Source organism: Empidonax traillii, unplaced genomic scaffold (assembly GCF_003031625.1).
Source record: "Empidonax traillii isolate 1590-97213 ecotype Southwest subspecies unplaced genomic scaffold, ASM303162v1 scaffold1047:size509089, whole genome shotgun sequence".
In the NCBI taxonomy this organism is placed as follows: Eukaryota; Metazoa; Chordata; class Aves; order Passeriformes; family Tyrannidae; genus Empidonax; species Empidonax traillii.
In genome coordinates, this window is record NW_020956240.1 from 171801 (window position 1) to 199243 (window position 27443).

The window sequence follows — 27443 nt, forward strand, 5'->3', positions numbered from 1 at the left end:
AGTTTCTGTAGCAGCTGATGAAAAGACTGTATAAGAACACTGCTCTTTTTATTAGTAATTTCTTCAAACCTTCTGATAAATATCCTCTGGTGTTATATAATAATGTAGATCACTTTTTAAGAAGTATCATACGTTCAGTACTTGAGAGTGCTTTACCTACAACAGGTGAAACAGAAGTATGAGCTATTAAATGCAGTTGCTGGACAGGAAAAAAAGCAAGTTAAGCTAAGCGTTACAAATTAGCACCTGCTACTTCTCATGCATGGCAAAACTGCTGTGAGAGAAACAAACACCATCCTCATCAATTCACAGACATCAAGGAACAGAGAATTAAGGAGGAAAAAAACTTTAAAAAAGGTTTGAAAGATCTGGAAAATACTGTTATTTCATTTTTTTAAAAAAACCTATTCCAGTGAATGGAGAAGAATTTCAGCAAAACACTCAGATCTGGATAGAAACACCCCTCAAGTTAAGAGGAAATAAAGCCCTTTATCTATAGCAAAAATACAGAAAATTTTCAGATTGAGCATCAACTGGCAGATAGACTTGAAAGGCATTTGGGCCGAGTAGAAGTCCTGAGCTGCTACCAAAATCAACAGTCTAATTGTCTCAGCTGAAACTGGGGCTTAGCTGTTGGGTTTCCTGTAACTGAATCTTGCCACAAACAGCTCTGCTAAGTTTTTCCTTTAATAAAATAAAATACAGCAAAATTAAGATAAATACAAGAGACAGTGAAGATGAGTACATCTTCACCCCAATATAAGGAGGGGAGAAACACCAGAAAAAAAGTCGTGAAGATATCAAAATAGTTCTTGTCAGTTCTAAATGGTTGATATGACAGTTCTTTTAAAATAAACAATCAAACATCTGAAAGTAATTGCTAGACTAAGGGATTTATTTTATTTAAGCAATAAGGTATTTTAAAAATGTACTCAGAATGTCTAGATCGCTTCAAATTGCTTTGGTTTTTTACACAGTGTCATGGTAGTCACTACCCACCCAAATGTGGTATTTTAATAATATTTTTAAATTGAAAAGCAACAACTGAAATGAAGAAAGCAAAACTATTCAGAAAGGTTACCAGAATGCACACTTTAACTTCAGACACTTTCTAATCTGATCAGAAAGAAGAAGGAAAAAAACAATACTTCGCTGAATTTAGAGGCACTAAGTCAGGTGATAAAGTTATACAATTTTGTATAACAGAGGTCATATCTCAAAATCCAAAGAAAACCTAAGGAACTAAAAGTAATGTTTCGATTTATATAGTCTGATATTCTTTCTGTCTATCCTTTTTCCTGTTGAACTGCCTTTTATGCCTTTTAGTGTATAAAATTCTTGAACGTAGTAATCTCCTGTGTCCTCAGTTTTCTCCTCATTTTCTTGTGCTTTCTTTTCCTCCACTGAATCCCTGTTTATCTGACAATAAGGATTAGTTTACTAGTCTGAATTTTCCCTGTCTCACTTGGGGAGCTGGAACTACTGGATGATTTTTAGTGGAACCTAAACCTCAAATTACTTGAGTATTTATGGAAATGTTACCTTACATTTCCAGGACCATTTATTTTAAATAGGAGTCAGTTGCTGGACTCCTTTAGTCACTCGTGAAAACCTAGCTTCAGATTCCTCTCAGCAGCTTTGGATGGGAGGAAATTAAAGGAGAATTACAAAAGAAAAATCCTTTCCAAACATAGCAGTGTTATTCAATAGCTAGGAAATTTACTTCTCTTTTCCTGTTTGGTGAATGTGGTTTCTTTAACTAATCCAAGCATTATTGTGAATAAACCCAATGGTTGCTTTTGTCTGTGTTTTGAAGAAGAGGGGCTTGTTTAGGGCTTTAGTAGCGATAATTGACATATAAAGCTCTGGTACAGAAGAACACATAAAAAGAACAAGATGAACTTGCCTCCACAAATCATTAGAATTGGGGATATTCTATGGATACCTCCTGCTTGCTGTTAGTAACCACGATGACAAGTTTATGATCCCAGGCTGTGCAAAGCAGAGATGTAAGGAACCTGCTGCTTGTTAAATTCTCTGTTTCCCTAGTCCCCTACGCCCTAGACAACCTCATGTGAAAAGAGACTTCAAGCCAGTAAGCAGCAGATTTTTATGTTGATAACAGGAAGTTCATGAAGACTGAAGCAATTTTCCCAAATTCTCTGATTTGGGGAAAAGCTGTACAAAACAGTAAGTCTTTTTATGGGTTTTGCGTTACACATAAATCCTCCTGTTTATATGCTGAAGTATATGGTTTATTAACAGGTTGCTCATTAACAGCAACATATAGAGCATATAGCTCTTCTCATCACTTCACAAATGTTTTCCACACATTTTCATAGCTTTCACATTCAGGGGAAAGTAGCATTAAGTGAACAATCTTCTTTCAAAAGCCTCATTGACATGATTTATCCATGTAATGATTCCTTGTACACTCATTCAGTTTCTTTTGGAAACACCAGTGTATTTTCCATGCAGGAGTCTCTCAGGAAATGTTGCATTTTAAGACAATTTTCTAGACTCTAAAGAGTTCAGACAGAACTCAATACCTTTGCCTTGTAAAGTTCAAGGAAAGGTACCACAGTATGAAATGAAATTTGAAATCCAGTCATAAAAATTGCCCAGCTAATAATGAGAGTTCAGCTAAAATATTTACTATATAATTCAATGTAATATTTAATTTCAAAGGAGTTTTATGTAGTTGTTGTGCTTATTTAAGTACCTGGTTAAGGCTGTGCTTTTTAATTGCAAAAGTTATGCAAATAGCAACAAATATTACAGTTCATGGTAGTCTTATAGGAAGAATTTCACAGAATCACAGAATGGTTAAGGTTGAAAGGCACCTCTGAAGATTATCTTACCCAACCTCCCTGCTCAAGCAGGGACACCTAGACCGGTAGCCCAGGACCACGTCCAGACAGCTTTCTAAATATCTCCCAGGATGGAGACTCCACAACCCCTGTCAGTGCTTAGTCAACCTCATTTTTCTACCTCCTCTACTCATTCTCACAGTTTCTACTTTGTACATCTGAAATTTCCCCTGTACTTGTTCTCTGTAGCAGTCTGCCTCCTGATTTACAAGGGGTGGATGAATGCTGAAGCACAATGCTGAAATCAGGGATATTTCGTTTAAGAAGGTGATGCCATACTTTACTGAATGCATTTACGGACCATTTACTCGGTTGTTACTTGTGTATTCCTGATGTAAATGGGAGATGGTGTAAATGGAGTCAGCTGTGCAGGAGCATGGAGTCAGGACACAAGTTGGGAATGTGAGCCATGCCAACTGATGGCAAAGACTTTCTGTAGAATATTTCCTTTGAGTGCAAGCAGCATATTTCATGCTACTTTGCTGGCATTACAGCTACTTTTAAGCAATCCACAGAACGGAGACTTAGTATTTTGAAGCTGCTGAAGGTCTGGAATGTGCTCAGGTCCCCCCTCTTGTGCAGTGTTTGTAAAGCTGTCCCTTGATACATGACAAATTGAAAAGGCAAAGAAAAGGCAATAGCATGAGCCTGTGCTGACAGTGTAAATAGAAATTTGAGTTTAGCGGACAAAGTTCACAGTTTGCAGTGAAAGGTCATAAGGATTTCAAGCATTTTTGGTATTTTGTCTCTGCTGCCTGCACAATATCAAGCAAATAAAAAAACCCTGATAGACAGCTTCCAATTCTGTATACTTGGCATCCCTGCTCAGCCTGGAGGAACACGGGAAGCTCTGTGTTTGGCATTCTACAATTATTTGAGGACACGCCATCCTAACACAGCCTTAACACTTACTCAGCCCCAGCCTTTCATGTGGCATTTGATAAGCTAAAGGCTTACCCAGCTTCAGTTGAACCAAGTGGCCTGCAGCTTTCTAGTTGAAAATTTAGCATGATGAGGAAGGGTCCTAATACGTTAACTCTCAACGGTTTATGTTCATTTTTTCCCAACCAGTGTACAGTCATATTAAAATATCATTAAAATCTCGTACAATCTGTAGGTGAACCAAAGGAGACTTGGAGGAGTCTGATTTTTTATTATTATTTCTATCATAATTTTTGCCTGTGGTGAGTTCATTCCCTCCTCTGAATATTATTAACATCTCCTTTAGGAAAGGTTTAGATCGGCCTGTGAAACACTGACAATGACATTTTTATTTCCCCAACTCAATTAAATTTAAACCAAGTGGAGACTGTTTTCCTGGAGGTATGTAACCTCAGAAACCCAAAGAAGAGTTTTATTACCTATGTAGCTCAGATGTGAGTGCAACCACTGCTTTCTGTTAAATCACTGCTTCTAATATTCAGGCCTGTGCTGCTGAAATGAGAAAGAACTCTTCTGTACTAATCTTTTCTTAGGGTGCATCTTTCCTAGGCTAAGAATATTCAGAGATAACCTAGGAGTGTGAATGGGATTAAACAGTAAAAATAGGACAGTAGGTGAGCCAGGTACGGGCCAAATTTTTTGCAAAGTGTATTCTTTTAACCTCCCAAGTGAGCTTTTTCTTTGTGTTGGTAGCTTCACAACCCCCGGTGTATCTCAGCATGATCATACATAAGGAGTTTGTTGTGCATGCTGGGAGTGTCAAACATTCGAGCCCAGGTTGTGTCTATAGGTGCTGAAGGTGCCTGGTGGGGTTTTCCCTGTGCTTCCCACAGGCATACCTGACAATGCCGTGAAGGAGCTATTTCCAATCTCAGATGCTTGCATACTTGGCACACGTTGTCCTTCAGGATCAGCCAGAATAGCCCCATTCCAGTTGCTCTGCAACATATTCCTTTATATCCTTCTTGAGACAGATACTTTTGTACTCTGAGATACAAATTTCTTTACTGTACCTGAAACCTGATGTCCATGCTACCTGTCCTGGCTACCTGGGTATAGTAGTTACCCACACAAGTATTCAGTGGTTGTGAAGACCTAAAGATAAAAAGTCTTGCCAGACAGTCCTCCTTTGGCTTCCCTCTCCTTTTAACTTCCTCTTCCCCCACGCTTTTTACCTAGATATGGGCGATTTTGCTCTGAGATTTAGTAGTGCTGAATGGAGCAGAATAGATGCCTGAGTGTACTTCCTCCAGCCAGGGCCAGATGTGGAATGCAAACACAATTTCACAAGTGATTAAACCCAGCTAGGAATGAATATGACCCCTAAATGGGAGTTATATATCTATAAGAACTGCAGACACATTCCAAATTCATTCCTTTTCTTCCCTAAATACAGAATGATTACGTTCAAAGGGCTGATGCTTACCATTTTCTACCCAGCAGCAGAAAAATCTGCAGACTTTGATGTGCTCAGAGCAAAGCATATTCCAACACAATACCCTTCCATGATACCTAGAAAGCAAAGGCCCTTGTCTTTTGACAAATGACAGAGTGTCTGAAAACCTAAACACAGACTAAATGACAGGAAGCCAGAAAGAAAAGGTACTTGTTAATGCTCAGCTTGTATCATATTTGCCCTGGCCAATACAAGGATTATGCTGTTTAAAATGAGCTGTCTGTAGGTGATCAAAGTACGTGGAAGAAAGGAAGACTCTCCTCATTCACAGGCACAGGCAAACATTGTGTCTTAAAATAATATTTTATCTTTACCAGAAAGAAGTATCTTTCATTTACCACAGGGTGATAGTTCTGACATGAAGGCAGTATAAAGCAGTTGTGCACCAGCCAATATGGGCCACAGCTCCTATATGAAGGACAATCATGTGAACATGTTTTTCTTATTTTGCTTCTTTTTTGCCTTTTTTCAAATGCAAGAGGAGCGTTAGACCTGTGTCTGTGCTGAGCGGGCGGCTCACGCCACCTATGGGGCAGTGTCAGTACCAAGACATGTCCGCTCCCAAGGCCTTCCCATGGAAACCTAGCACAGTTTCCATACTGATCAAAAATCGCTCCAACAGACACTTGAATTGGCCGTAGCACCTGTCAGTATTTAAATACATATACACTGATGAGAAACATTTGACCTTCAGATGCTACACCATTTGGCAGTCAGTGTGCTTGATTTTATAAACATACTTGCTAACAATCCATTTTTTTATCCCTGTTACAAATAAGAATACCTAAACATCTGATTCTCCTTTGTTTATTGTCACAAATTAGTTATGGTGACTGTATTGGGAATCAGAAAAATTATACAAGATGGGTTTAGTAGATGGGTTTGATACACAGCGCATTCTGATTACTAAAGACTGCTGTAGGGAATCTAATAAAACTCCAAACAAAGTTTACAAAGCTACAATTGCTCATAAGAGCTGACCATCCCGGAGCTGCCCAATGCAGTGTTTGCATTAAGCCTAGATGAATCCCAGCGTGCAGCTTTGGTGATAAATTATAGCTGTAGAAATGGTACTGTTTCCTTAGGAATAACAATATTTCCTTTCCAGAATCGTGCAAGTGCCAGCCTTTCCACTGCTTTCAGGGGCTCATTTCAATCACCCATTTCAGCTCTTTTTTCACTCATTAACACTACCTAGTCCTTAAGTCTTAACAGGTGAGCTCCAAAAGCAGGTCACAGCATGAGCAGCTGAGCTTGAAGATGGAGGCTACTGATGGTGCTAGGAGTCCTTCTCCCAGTCTCCTAAAGCAAAGGGCTAATCCTCTGGGACAGCAGGCCCCAGGCTGGCTTGCTCTGCCACCCTAGGAGAGGGTGGACAGGGAGAAACCAGAAACTGAATAGGTGAAGACACAAGGACCGCAGCATCCCTTCCCAACCCAGCTGGAGCACTGGAAACAGCCTGTGGCTAGAAGCCAGTGCACAAAAAAGACACGGTCTCACCATGCAGTTTAAACAAATCATGCCCTGGTTTGTTTTGTCTTCCTTAAGCAAACTCAGCTGTTTACTGCATGACAAGGACTTCCGTGATTAAAGCAAAAAATTATTCTAAACCTTATTACGCTCTTTTCTCTCTTTAATGTACTAATCCACCCCATCCAGGGTGAATTTTGGTCAGTCCTTCTTTACTCTGTTCACCTCCTTCACTCCAAGACTTTTACAGTCTCACTGAATGCCATACTGGAAAGTTGGCACTAAGGAAGGCTCCTCCACTGTTTCTCAGGAGATGCATTAGCTACAAACATGAAGCAGTTGTTCTGTTCAGCCGTGTTATCCCAATTTTACACATGGACAAAGCCATTGATGCAAAGGAAGATACTTCTAAATTACATTACTCAGAGATGAGCATCAGAGCCTAAACTTTATTCCTCTCTCACAAAGTGCAGACTTACCGTAAAGTTTCCTTCCAGTAAGACCCATTTCTTACTGTTTTTTGGTTTGGTATGGTTTAAGTGAAGCATACATTTTTCTAGGACTGAAGAATTTCTGGAAAAGACTCTGAAAAAGGTTGCTCTGGTGATTTTAAAACTGGAGTGAAATAAATAGAGAAGCAAGATAATTTCATTATAATAGTGATCTAATCCAGGAAAAATCAAAATGTCAAGACAAAGAAATGTGTCCCTTTAATTGTAAAGCACTATTCAATCTCTTAATAACATCATAGACTGTGAAGGGAACTGTTCTTGAAAGATGCTGTAATTAAAGGTATAGGGTGGATGCTTGTGTGAAGGTTTCAACAGAGTTAACAAATTGTATGTACTCAGACTAAGCAATGAATTAGCGTGTAGAATTTGAGTAACACATTGAGGATTTAAGAAAAAACGCGGATAGTGCTACAGTTTCATATTAACTGCAACTACAGTTCTAATTTGCACGGATGAAATAGAACAACTGAGGTGAATAATTGCTTAAGACACTCTGATATACACAAAAGCAAGTCCAGAAAAAAAGAGCAGGCAAAATATGCCACCTAGCATGAAAAAAAATGTAGCTCCAGTCCTGGAGTCCCCAGAGGCAGGTCCATCTGATTTTGCTTAAACAAACAATGTGGGGGGATGTCCTGTTTCAATTTCTGTTTTGGCCTCCACTACACTGTTTATCTTAAGTGCTCATCTTCTTGACAAATATATTTTCAGGAAACTATTCTTTTGCATTTCGTAGCCCTGAAGAGAACCTGAATAAATGTGTTTGCTCATCAAAAGTAACTTGTGGTCTCTGTGTAGCTGTATTTGAAGTCAGAGGGTCAGAGGGACCTGTAAACGGTCAACTACAGAGTCTGGAAACTATTGGAAGCGATATAGTGCACAAAAGAGCTTACTGCCACTTACTGCTGCACTTAAGTAGTTTGTTACACATTCATAAGCATGAGAAAGAGGAGGCTGACTTAGTACAGCCCTCTTTTAGATACTCGACTTCTTAAAATATTACTCAAAGCTAAGTAAGGAGTTTCAGACCTATTTTGCAAGTCAGGAACTGAAGCAGATTTATCAAAGCATGACAATACCTACACAGCAGCCCCAGAACCACATGCAATGTCTCGCAGAGGTATCAAAGATTTAACTTCAAACCAGGAAGCATGAACACCCTTGTCAGTCGGGCTGCACCATCTGGATGCTCATCACAGGTTGGCCTGCCAACTTATTTCTACTCTTGTCCTGTAGACCCCCATCTGGAATCCTGAACTCCGGATATGTCCCAAATGAGATTGTGAACTGAGGGTCCTGAAAACTACAAGACACTCCACTGCCCATTGTTTTCCTTGTTTCCATGGCTTCTTTCCATCTCCAGTACAAACTGCAGTGTTCAAGGTGGAAGAAACTTGTGAGCAGGGGTTAGAATGTGCCAGAAAGTGGGAGCTGTGGAATGACAGCAAGCAATATGTATATGTTGGCTCAAGCCTGCCTTTTCCATGGCATCAAAAGAAAAGTGATGCTGTAAGTTGCCCAAAGTCATAGAGGTAGTTTTGAACAACCTTACACACATGCTTAAGAATCTCTAGTTCTTTTAAAACTTGAGCCTGCTGCTTGAGTGATGGTGTCTGGACATACCAGGTCAGGACTCACAACCAGAATTCTGCCACCCCCTACTGTAGTCCCATGGTGTGAGCAAGCAGGTAGGATTCAATTCCAGCATAGGTGTTTTTCTCAGAGCCAGTGCCCAATCCATTAGTTAACAATACCAGACAGTTTATAATCTCTCTTTGGTCTTCTTGAGAGATACATGCATGTCTAAGTCTACCCTTAGGAATTCATTGGGAAAAAAAATGTAAGCCAGTATTTCCTTAGTTCTCTAGGGGCAGCGTGTCCTCACAGGAGACAGGAACAGTATTTCACATTTTTAATTTTCTAACCCACTCCCCTCCAGCACTGTAGGAAAGAAAGGTATTTTAAGAGAACAGTAAACATTCAGCATGTGCCTGTTTCACCATTCAGAGCATCAGCCCCACATTCAGAGACAGCAACTCTGGGAGTCTGTGTTCTATCAGGAGAAAAAAACATTGTGTTCTATCTGCAGAAAAAAAACACCGGCTTTTCTGGACAGTGACACCTCATCTCATTTATTATGCCCATCCTTTGGTAGCCCACAGCTGAGCAAGGCTATAGCAATGCATTTTAAAATGTGGTAACCTTCAAACTAGGTTTTTCTTGAGAATCATCTGTATCATAATTACAGAGGCACCACTGCATTTCTTTACAAAACAATTCAATTTAGGATTATTACTTTTAGTCAGGGAGCCATCATCACCAAGAGTGAACAGGGCTGAAGGATCTTCGTAATGACTTTAATACATTTGGAAGTCCTGGGTCCTCCCACGCTTTTTTTTTTTTTTTTTTTGCACTAATTTGCTGTGGTTGGACAAAGATCAAACGGAATAGTGCGTGTAGCCAGCACACAACATGCATGATCACTTTAGTTAAATCACAAAAAAGGCTAACATCTGACTTGTCCGTGTCATCCTATTTGGCAAAAATAATAATGTAATTAAATGGGTTTAAGTACTAAAAACATATGTATCTGCTTACATTTATACTTTTTTCCCCCCTTTACAAAATAATGCTTTTGTTAGAAAATAAAATTCAATGAGCTTCATATGTAACTGGTGGAATTTTGCAACTCAATTATTTCTTCATCACAATGGCAAGAGAAGCTCCAGCACACAAATAATCTGGAAGATTTATAGACCTGATTGCAGACCTGACTCTTGGCCTGCTGAGCTCCCTAGCAGGCCAACAAGGAGTAGTCTTTTCCGCAGGTATGAAGTGGGTTGGCTGGTAGCATCAGCTAAGCCACAGTGAAGGATACGAGTAGAACATTTACAGCCCCTATTTCTAGCTAAACTAAAAAATCTTTGAAGTATGATATGCTGATTTCACGAGCGTTAAAAGCAAACTTCTGCAGGAAATGGGATCCACATGCATGTTTTCTTGGGAGTTCCTTGTAAAACAACAGTCAAGTCTGAACATAAGTATGTATTTTTAATGTAATAGATAGGTTTACGTTACAGGTTCTTCCCTCATTCTCCTACTGCCTGTAGGTCTGTACATCAACAGAGACATCCAAAGTCTGCTTTCATTTAATTAAATGGGATCTTTGTCGCCAGTTGAAAAAAAAAAAATATCAGATATATGAAATAATGTCTGTTCTCATGACATTTCCAGCCCAGTTTCCAGGAAGACTTTGGGATAGTTTTGAGTAGATGAAAAGAATGATAAGAAAAACATTTCCTTAAAAGAAAATAATTAAAGGAAAGCAACACTCCCACTTATCTTCCAACTCTTCCATCTTTGGAAAATTTCCTTTTAGCTCAGAGGGGCTAGACAAGTGAAGCTGTTCATCTGGGACGTCCCATGAACTGTCATCATTGGCAAGATAAGATGCAGTAAAATAGACTCAAAAAACAATCAGTGTTGTCCACTTCAAACAGGATACATTTAACCACTATGATAATTTCTACAACAGAATACCAATATCAATAAATTAGGCACATAGAAAAGTTAGGAGTCATTGATACTGGTTATTCAGCTTAAAAACAGGAATTACTTCCCCTGCAGTCAAAATGCTACTATAATTGAGAAGAAAATTTGGGCCAGTAGTGGATACCTGTTTACTTAGCTACACAATAGCTGGCCAGGGTTTGGGCATTTTTAAGCTAATACAAACCAGAGTGATTCTAATTTTACTGCCTGAAAATAGTAATTTCATAGATCTAAACTGACATTTGTTCCTTGCCAAAATATTTTGCACTGGCACTTAGTGCTGGAAAGACCTTTTTTTTTTTTTCTATTGCCAAGAACTGAACAAAAACAGCCAAATTATTCTTTTCTTAATTGAGCAAAATTCTCATTGTAGTTGTGCTTGATTAAGAAAAACAGGCTGCAGTCTATTGCATGGATAACTGTCTGGGTATATATACAGGTTGAGATCCATTTTAAAATATTTAACAACTAGCAAATTTTATACAGGTTACAGTTCTCATCAAAATTAATGGGGTTATCTGTGTATGTCAAGTTACCTGCCTGCACAAGTGACCAGTTCCCCGACTGTTGAATTTCACAAGCTTTTAATGTTGCTAATTGTCACATGGAGGCAATTAATTGAATTACTAGAGGAAAATCTGTTCCAGATCATGTATGTTTTTTCTTTACAATTGTGGAGGACCATATTACTGAACTCTAGGAAATACACTTTTTTTTTTTTTTTTTTTTTTTTTTTTTTTTTTTTTTTTACTTTAAAAACCAGATATTCACCACTATAACTGATGCACAGGAAGTGGGGGGACACAAGTTTCTCAAAGTTACAGTCTCTACCACATGTAGTTTTCCATCATGTCTGTTCAGGTTTCTGCATTTTATCTGTGTCACAGATCCTCCCAAGAAGAATTACTAGACCTCCATAGTCAGGAGGTTTCATAAAATATTAAATTTCAGCAATCATTTTTAGCCTGAGGCAGTCAAGGGAAAACTAGCCAGGAAATTCTTCAACAATATTGCGTTAATAATTTTGCGTTTCCAAATGAAAAATAAGTAGGTTTGTCTTCAATTCCATAACAGATATCACTAGGTTATGAATGCCACAGCAGTGTTTCATGGTCATAATATACTGATGACTGCAATGAAGGAAAACACAAATCTCTCCCCTTCCTCAGGATGACTTGTCATGGCTTAGTCCTCATTTCAGGTGTCACATTTAATCAAGATGAGGACTTCATTCCAAACCAAAGACATAATGGCATGAAATCCTTACCAAAAAAAGAAATAAATGATTTTCAACAGACCGTGGTTAAGAGGCTGCATTATTTGGGGACTAAATATAAGTAGAAGGCAGAAGAAAAAATAAACCAAGGTATATGTATTAGTAATAAAGAGAAGAGAGATAAAATAAGAAATTCGGGAAGAGGGAGAGGCATGCATAGAACTAACAGCAGTCCTCAAAAGTGATTAATGAGATTTGCACACACATTAGGAGATAATCCAGCCTAGAGCCTGAATAGGCAAAAGAAACACAACTGCCAAAAAAGACGAAAGATACCAAGTTGTTGTTTTTTTTTTTTTTTCACTTTCTCAGTGATTTTCATTACTGGTGATGCCTTTTAGCTTGAAAAGAGGAAGGTGATAATCTATTTCTACAGATACTATTAGAAACTTTAAAGGCAATGCGTTGATGTGACAGCAGTCTGTACTTTTCGCCCACTGTGTTTTAAAAGAGGAGATGAAAACTCTCCCTAAGTTTGCCTTGCTTCTCCTCCCTGCATGTTACTTTCAAAAGCCTGTAATGAAAACAGTATCTAATGAAAGAGCAAACATGGATGCCATACAAGCCCACAGATTATAAAAGCTCTTGCATTTTCGTCCAGTACAATCAGTGCTGATTTATTACTAAAGCTTAAACTGGTGACGATGGAAGGAATTGGATTACCCCTCAGTTCCAAGCAGAGCACTGTTAAATCTCTGGTATCACAGTTAATTTTTTCACACATTCCCCTCCATTCTGAATCCAGCAGCGTGAAACAATTATGCCACCACAAGTTACTCATATAGATGCAGAAATACCAGCAAAGCGGACCTGGGAGCTTTTGATTTCTTTATTTTATTGATTGTTTCATTTGTGTGCATGTGCTCACGTGCATGTGAGAGCTTCCTATCCCAGCACATTACTCAGAGTTGCTGGTACGGCTGCTTCTAATCTTAGAAGCGCCTTGCCATTTAGTATTCCTTTAGCAGTAAAATGCTCCTACTCTAAACATAGCCAAAATTGCACCCTGTGTCCAGTAGTGGTACTTGCCAAAGTGTCTCTCAAAGGTTTCTGGAGCTCACCAAGCTGCAAACAACATCTTTGGAAAACATTAGTCCCTGGATGACTTTAGTAGTAGAACTTGTGAGTACAGTCCTTTAAAGAGCTCATTCCCGCAGGCTCTGATCAGCCTTACTGCTTAACTTACTGAGAATTTTGCAACAATTTTCAGGGAATACTGCTAAGACCTAAGAGAAAAACCCTCTCAAGCTCTGAGCCTGTGGGCTATAATTAAGTACTCAAGAACATTTCTTTCCTTAGCATGGTTAAACAAGCCTTCCACAAAGCAGATTAGAAGTATTTCTATCAAGAATACATGATTTCCACTAACACCTGAAAATCTGAGCAGGTTTCTTTATCAAAGACAAAATTAACCTGGAATTAAAGTAGGTATGCCATCTCAGAGTCAAACAAAACACAGAAATGAAAATCACTGTAAGCATTGCTGATAGACACTCTACTGTTTAGAGAAACACGATACCCTTTTCCTTGCCAGAGAAATATCAACCTAATGGATTTGGTTTTGATTTTGGTTGAGCCAGAGCCTGTAGGTAGCCATAAACCTTTGGTTCTGATGTTCAGCATTAAGGATCTGGTGGACAAAGTTTGTGGGGAAGGATTTGATGTCATTTAAGCGCGCTGTTTTTTCTAAGTCCAGATTTTGTGAAGTTAGTCATTGTTGACTTAACTGTGTTGTCCGGGGAATACCCAACACATGCCTTAACTACTCCCTTGCATAGATACAAACATAATTCTTTTAAAATACTTAATTGCTTACAAATAATCCAGATTTTGAAACAAAAAAAGGAGGACTGGGCAAGGAATGGAGTCCTTAGTTGACTGACAATACAGGATATAGAACCTTTCAGATCCTAATCCACGAGGGGAAGTTTGCATCTGGCTCCATAATGGAGTCCACATGCCTGAATTAGATGCCAGGACTCCACGCATGTGTGTAAGTGGAGTTAAGTGCCTCAGAGGGGGATTCACAAAAGCCACTGTTTGGGGAGCTGCCTAAGCCAGCCAAATAGGAAAAGTTGAAGATTTCAGTTCATCCTAAATCCTAGCTCTCTCCGGGGTTTAAGTGCCTTCTGGTGAATGAAGTACACTAGGGCTCAAGTCCCTTCACTCTCGGCTCATAGCTCACAATCCTCTTTCATAGGCAGGCGCCAAAGTTTTGTTTCAAACTCAGTGCAGCCATCAGCAGCTCAAGCCCAGTCTTCTTTGCACTGAGGAAGAGGGGTCTAATTCCTTCCCTTAGCAAAAGGCATTTAAGTTTGTATTTCCTACCCTCTAGGCATGCCCAAGCCAGCAGGCTACAGGCATCAGTTCCCAGGAGGCAGGTAGGAGCTGGCACGTGTCACAGCAGACCCAAGAAGCCACAGGGAGGAGAGAAAGCCCATGAGACTTTGTCTGAAAGACTGGGAGGCATCAGCAGGCAAAGGGAGCCTCAAGTCCATACCTGGCAGCACTTGGAAAGGTTTGGGACCACTACTTTGGGGGGGATTTCAGTGATGAGACAAATGGGGCAAGAGTTAATCAGTCCCTAATCGGGCTTGGATTTCGATTATGGATTGAAGTGCTTTAATACCCTGCTCCAATCCTATATCCTTTGCCACGTAGTGCTGCAGGCAGCTGAAGGGAGGCTGATGTCTGCCCAGGATCCAGTTGAGCAGCAGGGTAGCACTGTGTTTGTCAGCCCACCACCACTGGCACAGCCCCTCATCCTGGATGCAGCACTGATGAAATGAAAGTGCCGACTCCCACTGCAGCTATTTTATAACCATTAGTCCCTGGGAGTTGAGCACTGACCCAGCTTTACAGCCTGAATATTTGCTAGTCTCACAGTTATCATGGGTCCAAATGGCTGCACTGAACATTCCAGATTGTTTCTCTTGGAGTAGAGTTGAGAGACTTGAGTGAATGACTGATAGTATTTGCTCTTCAGGGCTTGGCTTTGCTTTCCTTTGGCCTTAGTTGGATTGTTCCAAGGTGACAAATATGGTAATTTTAAGTCCTTTAAACCATAGCCCATTGGATCACATATAGGAAATTAATTCCCGCTCATGACATTCTTGGAGTTTAAATTATTATATATTTTCATGGATCCACGATAAGTGTGTGTGAATGGGATGGGGAGGGTCTTTCATGTGTTGCAGAAGTGTCCTTTTTCTTCTATGTGCTTTTGAGACACGTAGCAAACATTTGCTGTAAGTATTCACTGAATCAGACCTACAGGGAGTACTTCACAACTCAGGCTGTCACGCTACCCTTGTTTCTGCACGTGAACTTGTAGAGTGGGAAGAGAGTGGTGTCTGTGTAGGCCTGTACATGTTACGCTTAAGAACTAACAATGATTTCAAGCTTTTCCTCCGTGCCCCTCGACTAGTCAAGTGCTTATGCTGCTGAAGCACACTGGAGTGAGATGCATTTTCTTAGTTGCTCCACGAGAGGAAGACACAGAAGGTCTTCATGGGCAGACCTATTATGGCATGACACAGGGATGTGTGTGTGCAGTTCAGCCATGGCAGTGAGAAGCACACACTTGAGTTTTCGGTAGGTTTTGGTCATGATTTGCACCCAAGTTCACATTATGAAGACATGTACATTGGCATATCCACTGTCAACCATCTAGTAAGGTCCACCTTCATGTCTGCCCATAGGTATGACCCAGAGCACGAAGGGTCTTTCATAAAAATTAAATTTTCACTTCTGAAATAATTTTAACCAAGTGAGTGTTCATTGGTGGTTATTGTTGTCTTAGTCTTTATCAAGAAAAGCAGCATAAAAATAAAATAATTCACCCATTTAGGCAATATGATTGTCAGGTAAGATCTGCTTGATTTTTGTGAATGGAACAGTATCAGGTCATGATTAGCACATCCTAACAAATACAACGATATCTGCAGTATTTTATAATAGGAAAATAACTGTTGGTTAAAAATCTTAAAACATGTTTCTGATTTCTGTCTGGGTGGAGTAGTCTAGTATGCTTAACCTTCTAAGGCAAGATTATTTCTTGCACTGTTTGAGCAAAGGTAGGGAAAGTATGCAAAGGGTAGGAATTTTTTTAATGGCAAATAATCTTCCAATAAAAATTGTCTGAGAGGAAGTTTTTTCAAGAAAAATATTTTACAGACATTTGTTATTGTTTTCATATCTCCCTTGGACTGGGACTTCGGGGTTCTGGGAAGCTGCAGAATTAGAGCACAGCAAATAAAAATAAGGGAGAGAGAAGCTGCTCTTTCTTTCTCTTGACAGGCTCATCAAAGCACAGTGAACGGAAATATTGTAAATTGTAACAATTCGTCTCCAAAATAAAGCCTCCAAAGCCTTTTGCTTTTATTAAAAAGAAGAAAAAAGAAAAAAAAAAAGAAAAAAAAGTCATGAAACAGCATGAGGGCAAGAGCCAAGAAAACACATTCTGTACACCATCAAAGTGAGAAAAGCAACAGAAATGCTGTGCTGTGCCAGTTTCAGACAGAGGCAATCAAGCAAATTTTATGGCAAGAAGGCAACGCGTAAGGCCACAAGATTGCAACAGGAGTCACAGAGAACAATAAATTATTTCAAATTAAGGTCAGGCCAAGCACTTCAAGAGTCTGGCACAAATTTCTTGCTTTATAGTACAGGAATTCCCAGGACTGTTAAAGTAAATGCTACACAGGGTTGCAAAACCTGGAGTGTGATCACTATATAGGGGCACACAAAATGAAATTTCCTTATAACCAAAAGACTTCAACCAAAGAACCTGTGCACCCAGAATTAGGCTCTTGTTCTTAATGAGATTTCATGATCTTGATTCCTTGTTAGGGTTTAGCAGCTCCCATATAGATCTGTAAAGCACTTAAATTTAATCTGAATGCATGCAAAGCTCAAAAGTTTCAAACCTCACAGAAGTTCTTGCTTCATCGCTGATAATAAAAAGGTAGAACTTACCCCTTTCCAAAGAGCCATCCTTCCTGCCTGCCTCAGGCACCCTACAGCTGCCAGGAGCCCTCGCCTCCCAAAATGTCCCATGGCAGAACACTGGCCAGACCTCAGTGTTAGCAGAGACAGACACCTGCCTTTCCCAAAGCTGTGGCTGGGTTCTATCCACCTCGGACACAGTGCAGCCTTTTTAGCCCCCAAATGAAGACATGGTGACAGTGGCTGTGGTGTGGCAGGACATTACACCACAGCAGGGTGCTGAGGGTGGCCCACAGGCCATGCAGGGCAAGTCAGACCTCAAGTGGCACCAGCGACTGAAACAATACTTGCTGCAGCCTCAGAACAAGAGAAGCACAAGAGCAGCTTCTGGCCACTTTTCCCTTGTCTCCTTAGGTTTGGCACTAAGTGTACCTTAGCCTGAAAAGTCCACCCTGCATGAATATTACAACTACAGGCAGCAGTACTGCTTTATGTAACACTTAAACTAATAAGAAGACAGATTATCTTCCCCGCCACATCTGTAACAATCAGTCATTGTCATTACCAAGAACACTTCTATAATCAGGATTTGTCTTTCTATTGTCGTCTCTTGGGAAATGTTTCAGAAAAATACACACTCTAGCACCTAGCTGTGTCTTGCAGATGCACATCTAAGCTCTCCTAAAGGTATCGAGATCTGTTAATTCACAGAATGTTCTCTCTCCAAGCAGTCTTCCCAGACACGTGTAAGAAAGTCTTAACCCACAGTGTATTACGATAAAATATACATAGCCAGAGTCGATCTTTTGTGTCTCTTTAGGACTCAATGCACCTCCACAAAGACAAGTATTTTTTCTGCTTTTAGTACAATAATGTGATTAATCAAATGAGGAACTAAGAGTTCTCTGACCAGTAAAACTGATAGATAACCTTCAGAACAAGATTCTGCCACCGGCACATATTTGGGCAAAGATTCAGGATGTGCCTCAGTTTATTGTCACAAAAAGTGATAATCTTCTTCCATCACTTCTGTCTACCCCTATATATCTGATGAGATGGAGCATTTCACTGATTATCAAGTTTAACAGTGAACTGTGCAGAGTATTTACTTGTCATTCAGAGCCCATTGCTGACATGTGGCCCGCTCACAAGACTGTAGCTGGCTGAACCGACAGGTATCGAAATGGAAACTTTATTTAAACTTTCACTGGTGAGTCTAATTCATAGCAGCACTGCCTAGAGGCTCACTGCTTTGGATTAAAACAGCAAAATGCTGTGATACACTTTGCAAACTGTTGTACCATAATAACATGCAAACAATTGTACCATAAACATTTGGGAGGGTTCTACTGCACGCAGCCAGCACAACCTGTCCCAGGGCAGAGTAAAGCCAAGAGAGATGAGTGACAGCTGAGAAAGGAGGTTTCCAAAGAAAGCTTGCAGTTCCCTGTTCACACTATTCTGCAACCAGAAATCACCATAGTTCATTATCAACACCTCGAGGTTCAGCCTACTGGATCACGCACTTCAGTCTGAAGTGCATCACCAGTTGTCTGTCTTTGTAAATATTTTGGGGTAGTGGACTGGCAGTAGATGCGAAGTGTTCTTGCCAAAACAATCCTCATACCAACTCTCCTAGGAAACGGTTGGTTGCCTACAAATCCACTTCCATGAAAACCAGCCTCCTTTCCAGTGGGCTGCACGCAGCAAACCTGTTACATCTGATAAAGCAAATTCCTTGGACAGTGTCAGTGCCTGTGCCCCACGGGGAGCTCCTCCTGCAGCGCAGGGTAGCACCACCACTTCAGAGAAGGAGCCTGCAGTCCAGTTCCCACGTTGAACAACCAGTCTGTGCTCACAGGCACTGGTGGCCAGTGCCAGGCTGGGGGCCAGGAGGGTGACTGTGTGCTGATAAGCGGGGAGGCAGCTCTAGGCTTTGATCCCTTTGTGTGTCCCATGTTATTGGGGCCAGGTCTGCGTTCCTCACGCAGCCGGTTGCTGAACCGGGAGCTGGTGGCAGCTGCTAAAGCGCCTCCATCAATCTGCCTGCCACCAAGACTGTAGGCAAACTGCCCAGAAGAGAGCATTAGGCAGAGGATTCAAGTGCATGCTGTATGGCAGAGAACGGGAAAATGTATTCAAAGGCAGGTATTTGCTAAATCCTACCTATAATTAATTCTAATCCCATAATTAAAGTCGCATGCTTTTCTGCAAACATTCCCCCATGTTGGTCCTTCATCCCCATCCCGAGGTCAGACACCGATTCGTGCAAACAAGCACACGCCACCATGCCAGAGAGCTGCATCCCTGGGGACTGTGGTCACCCAGCCAGCAGTGCCCAACTTACTGATCCTTGTCACGGCTCCCTGCCATCTGACTCCAAGTAGCTTTCAGGCATTTTCCAGCAAACAGCATCTGGGCCAGATCCTCAAAAACATGCAAGAGATGAACTCCCCTGGAAATCAATTACTAGCACCAGGCATCTAAATGTCATCGTAAATCATGAGCTTCATGTTTGTGTTGAGTCAACAGAGCCCTGTGCCTGGGAATGGGGGGTTATGGAGATGCCAATCTAATGGTGCCCAGATTTGCAGACAGAGAAGGAGAAGCCTACCCGGGCCCTCGTAGGTAGGCTCACAGCACATGGCATAGGGAGACTAAAGGCAACATAATTATGTGTCTGCATGGGCTAAAGTCTCCTTCTCATTGTGGCTGCTTCCACTCCCAGGACATGCTGTCACATAGATATGCACACATAAATATCTGCACACATAAATACCTGCACACAACAGATACAGGCCCACATGCAGATACACACTGTTTGGAAGCAAGAAACATGGGAAGTCCAAGGGTGCCCACAGAGAGCTGGGTGATTGTCCAGACTGCGCACATGCATGAATGTATCTGCAGAAAGACTGGAACAGAGGCAATTGATTTATCTTTGGAAATACACTTACAAACGGGTAACAGAGACCACCCCAGGAACTGCAATGAAAGACCATATAATTATCACTGAGGCCAAAGATATCTTACAGTTGATCATCGTTTTTTAAGATGAAGCCATTTATTTAGATGTTTTCACACTTCTCTAAGAAAGAAACTGTAGGCACCATTTTGAATTTAAAAAAAAAAAACGACCTAGAAACAAGCATCTGCCACATGTTGAATATTCCCCATTAGCAGCAGGTTTATGCATGCATGCATTTTAAAATGTTTATTATGACAATACTTGTTATGACTGCCTCAGATTTAGTAAATACCACATGATAATCAGACACAGTTGTTAGACCTTGAGCAAAATATGATTTAATTTATTTTTAACATACTGAACAATAGCTATTTCTTGGTAATCTAAACTGAACACAGGCACTCGAGACTACTTTGTTTCCTTGGAAGGGACAGTGAAAAGGAGGAAGGGAGAAAAAAAATAAACCTGATCTCTGTGGGATAGTTTCACAAGAGGCAAGAAGGAGGATTACATTTACCATAAATCCTACTTTCCTCCCTACGGAGTGCACAGGCCCTTATAGACTGTTTAGCAAGGTAAACTCTTCACCTACTTGAGAAACAAGTATAGCTTTCAACGAAGTTGCAGGCACCATTAAAAGTAAAATTATGTGGAAACCCAAACCTGCTTGGGCCAAAGTCAGGCATGGAGCACCTGTCTCCTGCCAACAGCATGGCTGGGCCCTCACACAGGGGCTGTGCTCTCCTCTACTGCCCTCCTGCTCTTCATTGCTGAAACCAAGATTAGGTCAGCGTAGCTAGTCTTAATTTGTGTTACAAAACTGGTTAGCTTTCAGAGGAAATCCCTGTCAAGTTATATTTGGTTGCCTTCACTCCCTGCTTTTACATAAAGTATGACTGAACTTGCAAAAGGAAACCCCCTACATTGTATTTAACTAGTTTGCTGGCAAACTTGAAAACATAAAATAACATAATACCTCGTTTGGCACAGAAAGGCAGAAGAGTGCTTTACATTCAAGTGGTACTGTGTGCATTAAATGGCACTCAAAGCTCTTGAGCATATACAAATAATTTTGTATGTTTATGCTTTGTATGTGTTTAGTTTTTTCTTGCCGCTAGAATTCAGTCTCTGTACAGTATAGGGAGATACCTTCAGAAAGTACTCACTGACTGACAGGTTAGTCCTCAAAGGAGTTAGCGATCCAGAGGTGAATTTTAGCTGGGATGAAGTTTTGAAATAGTAAATTTGAAAACTGCGGTGGGAATTTCACTGCTCAAGTCCCCTACACATCACAGCACTGGTGCTGAGAACAACAACCAACATTTGCCTGACTTTTCACATGCCTCACTTGAAGGCACCACAGCTGTTCACTGAATAGGAATAGCTTAGTTCACTACAGGAACTAAGGCCTTGATAGCTACTCCTCTAATTTTGCGCTAAAAATTCTTCTAAGAAAATTAGCTGGCTAACAGAATTAGTTTACAAATGCTGACAAACCCCCCAATGTATATGCCCAGTGCTTAATTCAGTGCTTTTCATGTGGTGGAAACCTTAACAGAAATATGTATGGAGTGGGGGTGTGCACGCGCTTGCAAGTATAATCCAGGGAATTCATGGATCCACAGTGTAGGAAAGAGGAACAGTACAAATGAAAATGGAAAAGAAACTGCTATCACTTTGTAAGAACTTTAGGTCTCCACTACGAGCCCTTCTTTGCCTTCCCCTGAGCTGCCCTGTACCTCTGGTACAGAGTGGGAGGCCAGCCAGGGAAATCCCCACAGAGAGTGACTGTGATTCTGACCCACCAGCTCTCTGTAACACAGCGGTGCTGCTGCTCCTTACCTGTGGTGACACATTATTTGCCATTTCCATTGAGTTATGCTGTTCCTGCATATCTCTGTATGTCAAGGTCACCCCAAAATTAGCCGTGTTCCCAGTCACTTTTGATCTTGAGTCAAAAAACATCCTAGAGAATTTAGCTTTTTATCACAGATTTTTTTTTTTTTTTAGTAGCACTCTTCTGGTAACAAAATCTCTAGAATCACTAGGGTTTTTTATTTTGCAGAAGTGATTTTCCATGTGGAAACCTGAGCACTAGCAAGACCATTCCCCCTTGCAGTGGGCATCTGGTCCTGCTTCAGGCAGTCCCCATGGAAGGGACTCTAGGGAAGAAGATTTCAGGTCACTGAGATCTACTCAAGCCTTATGCCTATTTGGGAAATACAGCAAAAAGCAAGGTGTGGTAAATTAAGCCCATAGGAGTAGTCTCTGGCCGAGTCTCTTAGAGGTTCTGGGACATGGGTAAACTTCATCTAAACCCAACATTTGTTGCAGAGTGATGACTTTCCTGTAAGAACCAATAAATCAAGATCTAGCTTTCAGCCTTTGCAAGACCACCTATGATTTCAAGTCCCAAATGAATGATCATCACTCTTTCCATACATTCTTTACATAATTAGGCTAAACCAGCCATTATTTCTTCACACCAATTTAAGAATTTAAGAATTATGGCTGCTGGTACATTTTGTTTTGTCTTCAGTTTCTACTGAAAAACTCAAATAGCCAGAGGAAGGTCCTTTCTCATTTTCTCAGGAGAACAGTTCTACCGAAGAGATTATTGAGAAATGTTTTCACTTGAGCTTTACCCATAAAAATGTGTTTTTTCAAGGACTCTCTCTCACCCACAGAGCCAACCACATGCGCTCACACACAAGCAGCTGAACACTGTGGTTTAGGATCATATTCCCCCCCCCTCAAGTGGCTTGTCCCACCCTAGGTAAAGCAAAATGTTTATTGTGGCTTAATTTTAATGACTGGTACAAAATGACATGTTGCATAGCGTGAAGGCATAGTTGTTTCTCCTCCATCTTCCTGCAGACATTAAAACAGGTAAGGTAAAATTTCCCTTTCTCCGAGCCTTTGCTTCTCTAAAGGTGTACAAATACACAGAACATTCCTATTATTTTCTGACGGAAACCCAGGAAAATCCCAATCCAAAGCCAAATTATTACTCCACTAACAGACACATCTTTGAAAGCATGTCATATTGCATTACGTGAACATGTTTGGAGAAGATCCCTAAATTGCTGGGATTTGGGTGAAAGGTGTGGGAAGCCTTACACTTTGGCTGCATCTTCAACACAGGTTTTTCTCCTTCTCACTCTGCTATTTTCCTGGGAAAACTCTCCTTCTGCTATCATAAACTCTGAAGGACCTGTCTAACATTTAAGATCTATAGGCTTCTTTTGAAAACCAAGATCTTCAGTAGCTTTTAGGCATTTAAAGATGCTGGTGGTTTCCTAGCGAGGTCTTCAAACCAGAGTTGTGCACCCAGGCATTCAGAAGCCAACTGCAAGCCAGAAAAAAAAAGACCTTCAACGTCTCTCAGTATATAAATAACCTTTTAGAGAAGCTGAGTTGAATGAGACAGGCAATGAGCTGAAATACTGAAGACTACCCCCGGCATCCGTCATGCTGCCAGGCAGGCTTGCCTTATAGTGACGGTATCTGACAGGGATAATCCAGCAGCAGCACACACAACTCTACCACATTTCTCATCAAGACTAGTCTTGTCTGATCCCTTCTTCCTTTGGAAGCAGGGGGAGAGACGAGCTGTACGGCCAACACCAAACGCAGGCTGCTTCTCCAGTACCTGTGGCAGATCCCAAGACCCAGACAGCTCACAAGGCCACTGGGGAGGATCTGACCTCCTCCCACAGAGATGTCAGCCAAGTCCCATCTAGCACAAGGCTGTTCAGTAAGTAAGCCCCCACCTTCCACTCCAGCAAGTCACAGGCACCAGCCCCAGCCAAAATCAATAGATGAGAAGCAATCTGTCATTTCCAGGCCACACTGGTTGGGTTACGATGAGTCAAAAAACATGACAGGAAACACAGATGCAGTGAGATCACCTTCTCTGGAGCCTTCCTATCTCTAGAAGTCTTGCTTCATCTCCCTCAAAATTTCCACGTGGGCCCACAAAAACATCTCGTGTTAAAACTGCAGGTGCATTGCGTGACGCTTGGCAGGGCCAAGGGAGCCCAGCACAAGCAGCAGGAGGTTGAGTTCACCCTGAGCTACGGGCAGGCTGGTGTCTCCCCGAAGGAAATTTTTTTCAGTTATTTCAAATACCTCCCACTCGCACACAAAGCTCATGTTTTGTAATAAAAACAAGGAGAAAATCTCATCCAAAGGAATTTTACCTATTTCCCTCTCTGCTTATTCCACTGAAGTTATCTTTTTAAAAAAATAAACCCCCCAAAACTGGCCACCAGAACAACAAAGTAGCCAAGAAGCTGATTTAATAACCTCATTCTTCAAAATCCACCCTGCCCTTCATACTCGTAGGTTTCAACAACAGTCCTAAATCATCCAACATCTTCTAATTTTTTTAAAGGTTTTGCTGCATTTCTGTCTACATACAGGCAATGCTTTTCCTTTGGGAGAGATGCACAGAATGGTGCAAATTTTCCAGTAGCTGAGATTTTCCCTGCAAATTGAGGCAGGTGTCACACTGCAGAGGCAAAGCTGCTGCATGTTCCTCATTATGGTACAGAATGGGGCAGGAAGGCCAACAGAGAACAGAATGGGCACATTTCTCCCCACCTCCCAAAAAAGGGAAAAAAAGATTGTGCAGTGTTTATGTGCCCAGATGAAGCTGCAGCAGGTTAATAAGTTACCATGTCCCAGCCAAGCCGCAGTAACTGATCACGCACAGACTGTCCTCGAAGTCTAGTACCACTGAGCTTTAAGCAGAAATACCACGTCCTAAGGCCCTAATCCTTTAGCCCACAGCAGCACAGCCAGCCGTGGGCTAAAAGCCACATTAAACTCGCTGGAGGAGAAGCATTTGCTGAAATGTTCTGTTGAACAAGGATGAGCAACTGTGCTTGGGCTTTAGCTACTCTTACAAACTCCTGTACATCTTGGCTCTGGGTTTTCTTTGCCACATGGCAGCTGGTTACATCCAAGACTTTGAATTCCTGGGAGAGAAAGTGACTGTAGAAACTCAGCTGTGCAACATATGCTCCACCTAGTGTTTACTCACTAATATTTCATTTTCTTAAATGGTTTGTTTCGCTGTTAACACAGAGTTCCATCTTTTCTGTAGTTCTTCTTCGACCTTCTGCTTGTGGTTCCAACTCCATAATTTTGATTTAGCCTCCACTTACACTGTCAGTAATGATAATACATGCCCTCATCACACTGAGGCACAGCAGCTGCTGGGAGTGAGTCCCAGCAGGCAGTTTGGCAAAGCTCTGCAGCATGAGTGACCTGGAAAAGGATGAGGGCTTTTCCAGGTGCCCAGGTTGGGTGCAAGGCATCTTTGCATGGTGGAAGAGCAGGGACAGAGGAACAGCCATCAGGCCTGGCAATTGCCAAAAAGAGCAGGATTTGGCTGTGGGACAAAATACTCCAACAAATGGACAGTCTCTTATTACCACAGACTCTTCCCAATTTGCACTTCTCTAGGGATTTCCTGGTTCCTCATTTGCTGTTCACTTGCTGATAAATGCCCTTAGTGCAGAAAGGAAAGCCAACAACAGATAGAACAGGAACTCCCATCCTTAGAAAAGAATTTAAGACCTTCAGAAAATAGTTGAACATTCCCAGAGAAAGTCTTGGGTTGGCTGACCCTGCCTGGAGCAGTGATGACCCAGGCAGCCCTTAGATGGCCCACTTCTAGGTGGAAGCTGAGAGGATCCCAGCCCGGTTTAAGAGGAGAGCTGATAAGGCCTGCAACAGAAACAGACCCTGCAGCCATGGGCATAAGCACAGATTAAAGCTGCAGAAACTGAGCTTTCATTGCTGTGGAGGGCAGAAGGGACACTGACAATTTAGCTTCCTTGGGCAGAAAGTGTTTATGAGATCCCCATATCCCCTGTCTGCTCTCCCCCTGTGCCAGAGCTTGCAGCAGAGCTCACCCAACCTGTGCTGTGGCACTGACACAAGAAACTGCAGAGGCATCCCTGGGGTAGCATAAAAATTAATGCATATAAGGACATTTGCTATATTAGTATTGTTTGAGTAAGAGCTTCCAATAAACCAGATACAGGCCTGCTGCAGGATGTCCTTCAGGGCAGTGCACAAACCAGAGCCAGTTTGTGGAGGTTTAGGTCCAGTTTGCTGCAGAAAATGAGAGTATGTTGCCCTAACGGGAAACACACAACATGAAAATCTTCTGCCAGCTGCGGAGTTTGTGGTGGTTTTTTGCAGGTGATGGCCGCGCTGCTCTTCCCTGTGCAGCTGCTGGCAGTGGCTGTCACCGTTTACCTGGAGCTCGTGAGGTCTGCTCAAGGAGGTGCCTACTATGGGATCAAGCAGCTGCCACCTCAGGTGCCCCAGTACCAACCTCTCGGACAACAAGTACCTCACATGCCACTGGGCAAAGAAGGCATCCCAATGCAGCACATGGGCAAGGAGATGCCCCACATGCAGTACGGGAAAGAGTACCCCCATCTGCCTCAATACATGAAGGAGATCCCACAGAGGCCCATGCTCGGCAAGGATATGGCTCCCAAGAAAGAGAAAGGTAGGCTGGGAACGTCCTTCCCCACCCCTGCACAATCCCACCTGGTGCACCAGAGCACTGTTTGCCTGTGGGGGGCTGCACATTGGAGCAGGCTGCTGCAGGCTGGGCATAGCACCCCTGTGCCCAAAGGCCTGACCAGGTTGGTACCTGGCCACAGGTGGACAAAACAGGCTGTGGGGCAGCTCAGGGTCACCAGCACAAGGCCACAGTCATCCTCTGGACTGCAGCACAGCCTCTGAGCAGCCCTACCTGTGATGAGCTTCTAGCACCCAGGGCTGGCCCCAGGATTGCTTGGGTGCTTGTTTGAGGTTAGGAGAAACCTCGTAACCCCACCTGCCTGCGGAAGTCCCTCAAATGGGGCTTCAGATGATGGCCCAGGGTCCTGTGTGGAGGCTTACTGCACAAATGTGCATGTACAAGCACTTTCCGTATTCAGTAAAGGAAGTTTGGACAATATTAAGATCTTTAACAAAACGAGAAAGAAAGTCCAAATACAAAGAGTGACCAGGAACACCCAGTGTCATAAAATTCTTGTGAGGACATCCAGCACCTATGCGACTTCAGACAAGCTGGTTAACTCTTATTGAAGCTTCAGCTAACCACAACCTCTACTGGCTTCAGAGGGAAATGGGATATTTTTGGACTGTCAACAAACACCACTGGCTGTAGTAAAATCAACCCATCTCATGAGCAAAGATTTTCTACATGCATAACACACAACATGTGCAGAGAGGGAGGGTTTCTGCCTCTCAAAGAACAGTTAATTCTCTTGCCTTCCCCCAAGCCTCTCACTTTTTTATCCATTTTAGAGCTGGAGAGACTTCCACTTAACACAAAAAGCTTGCAGCTTGAATAGCAACTGACCCCAGTACAACCACTCACACACAGAAACTCCCTTCCTGACCTGCAATGCTAAGT

The 27443-nt window shown here is 41.8% G+C and overlaps 2 protein-coding genes across 5 annotated transcripts in view; one reads left to right on the plus strand and one right to left on the minus strand.

Annotated features, from left to right (window-relative positions):
• Positions 1-27443, plus strand: part of COL8A1 (collagen type VIII alpha 1 chain) — an 87811-nt gene that overhangs the window by 57377 nt on the left and 2991 nt on the right. For 2 of the 3 annotated variants that reach the window (XM_027904369.1, XM_027904370.1), the window contains one exon: positions 26210-26525. In XM_027904369.1, the coding sequence (XP_027760170.1) occupies positions 26213-26525 (313 nt within the window). In that variant the 5' untranslated portion in view covers positions 26210-26212. Of the gene's footprint in view, positions 1-2138; positions 2191-26209; positions 26526-27443 lie in introns of those variants that run through there. The other variant, XM_027904371.1, reaches the window with a different exon arrangement.
• ST3GAL6 (ST3 beta-galactoside alpha-2,3-sialyltransferase 6) overlaps positions 1-27443 on the minus strand; it is a 137538-nt gene that overhangs the window by 51590 nt on the left and 58505 nt on the right. Inside the window, exons 11-12 of one of the 2 annotated variants that reach the window (XM_027904372.1) lie at positions 19373-19452; positions 18575-19135 (exon numbers count right to left, since the gene is read on the minus strand). The exons of the other annotated variant lie outside the window; for it this stretch is intronic. Of the exons in view, the coding sequence (XP_027760173.1) occupies positions 19063-19135; positions 19373-19452 (153 nt within the window). The 3' untranslated portion in view covers positions 18575-19062. Of the gene's footprint in view, positions 1-18574; positions 19136-19372; positions 19453-27443 lie in introns of those variants that run through there. 2 annotated transcript variants of the gene reach the window in all.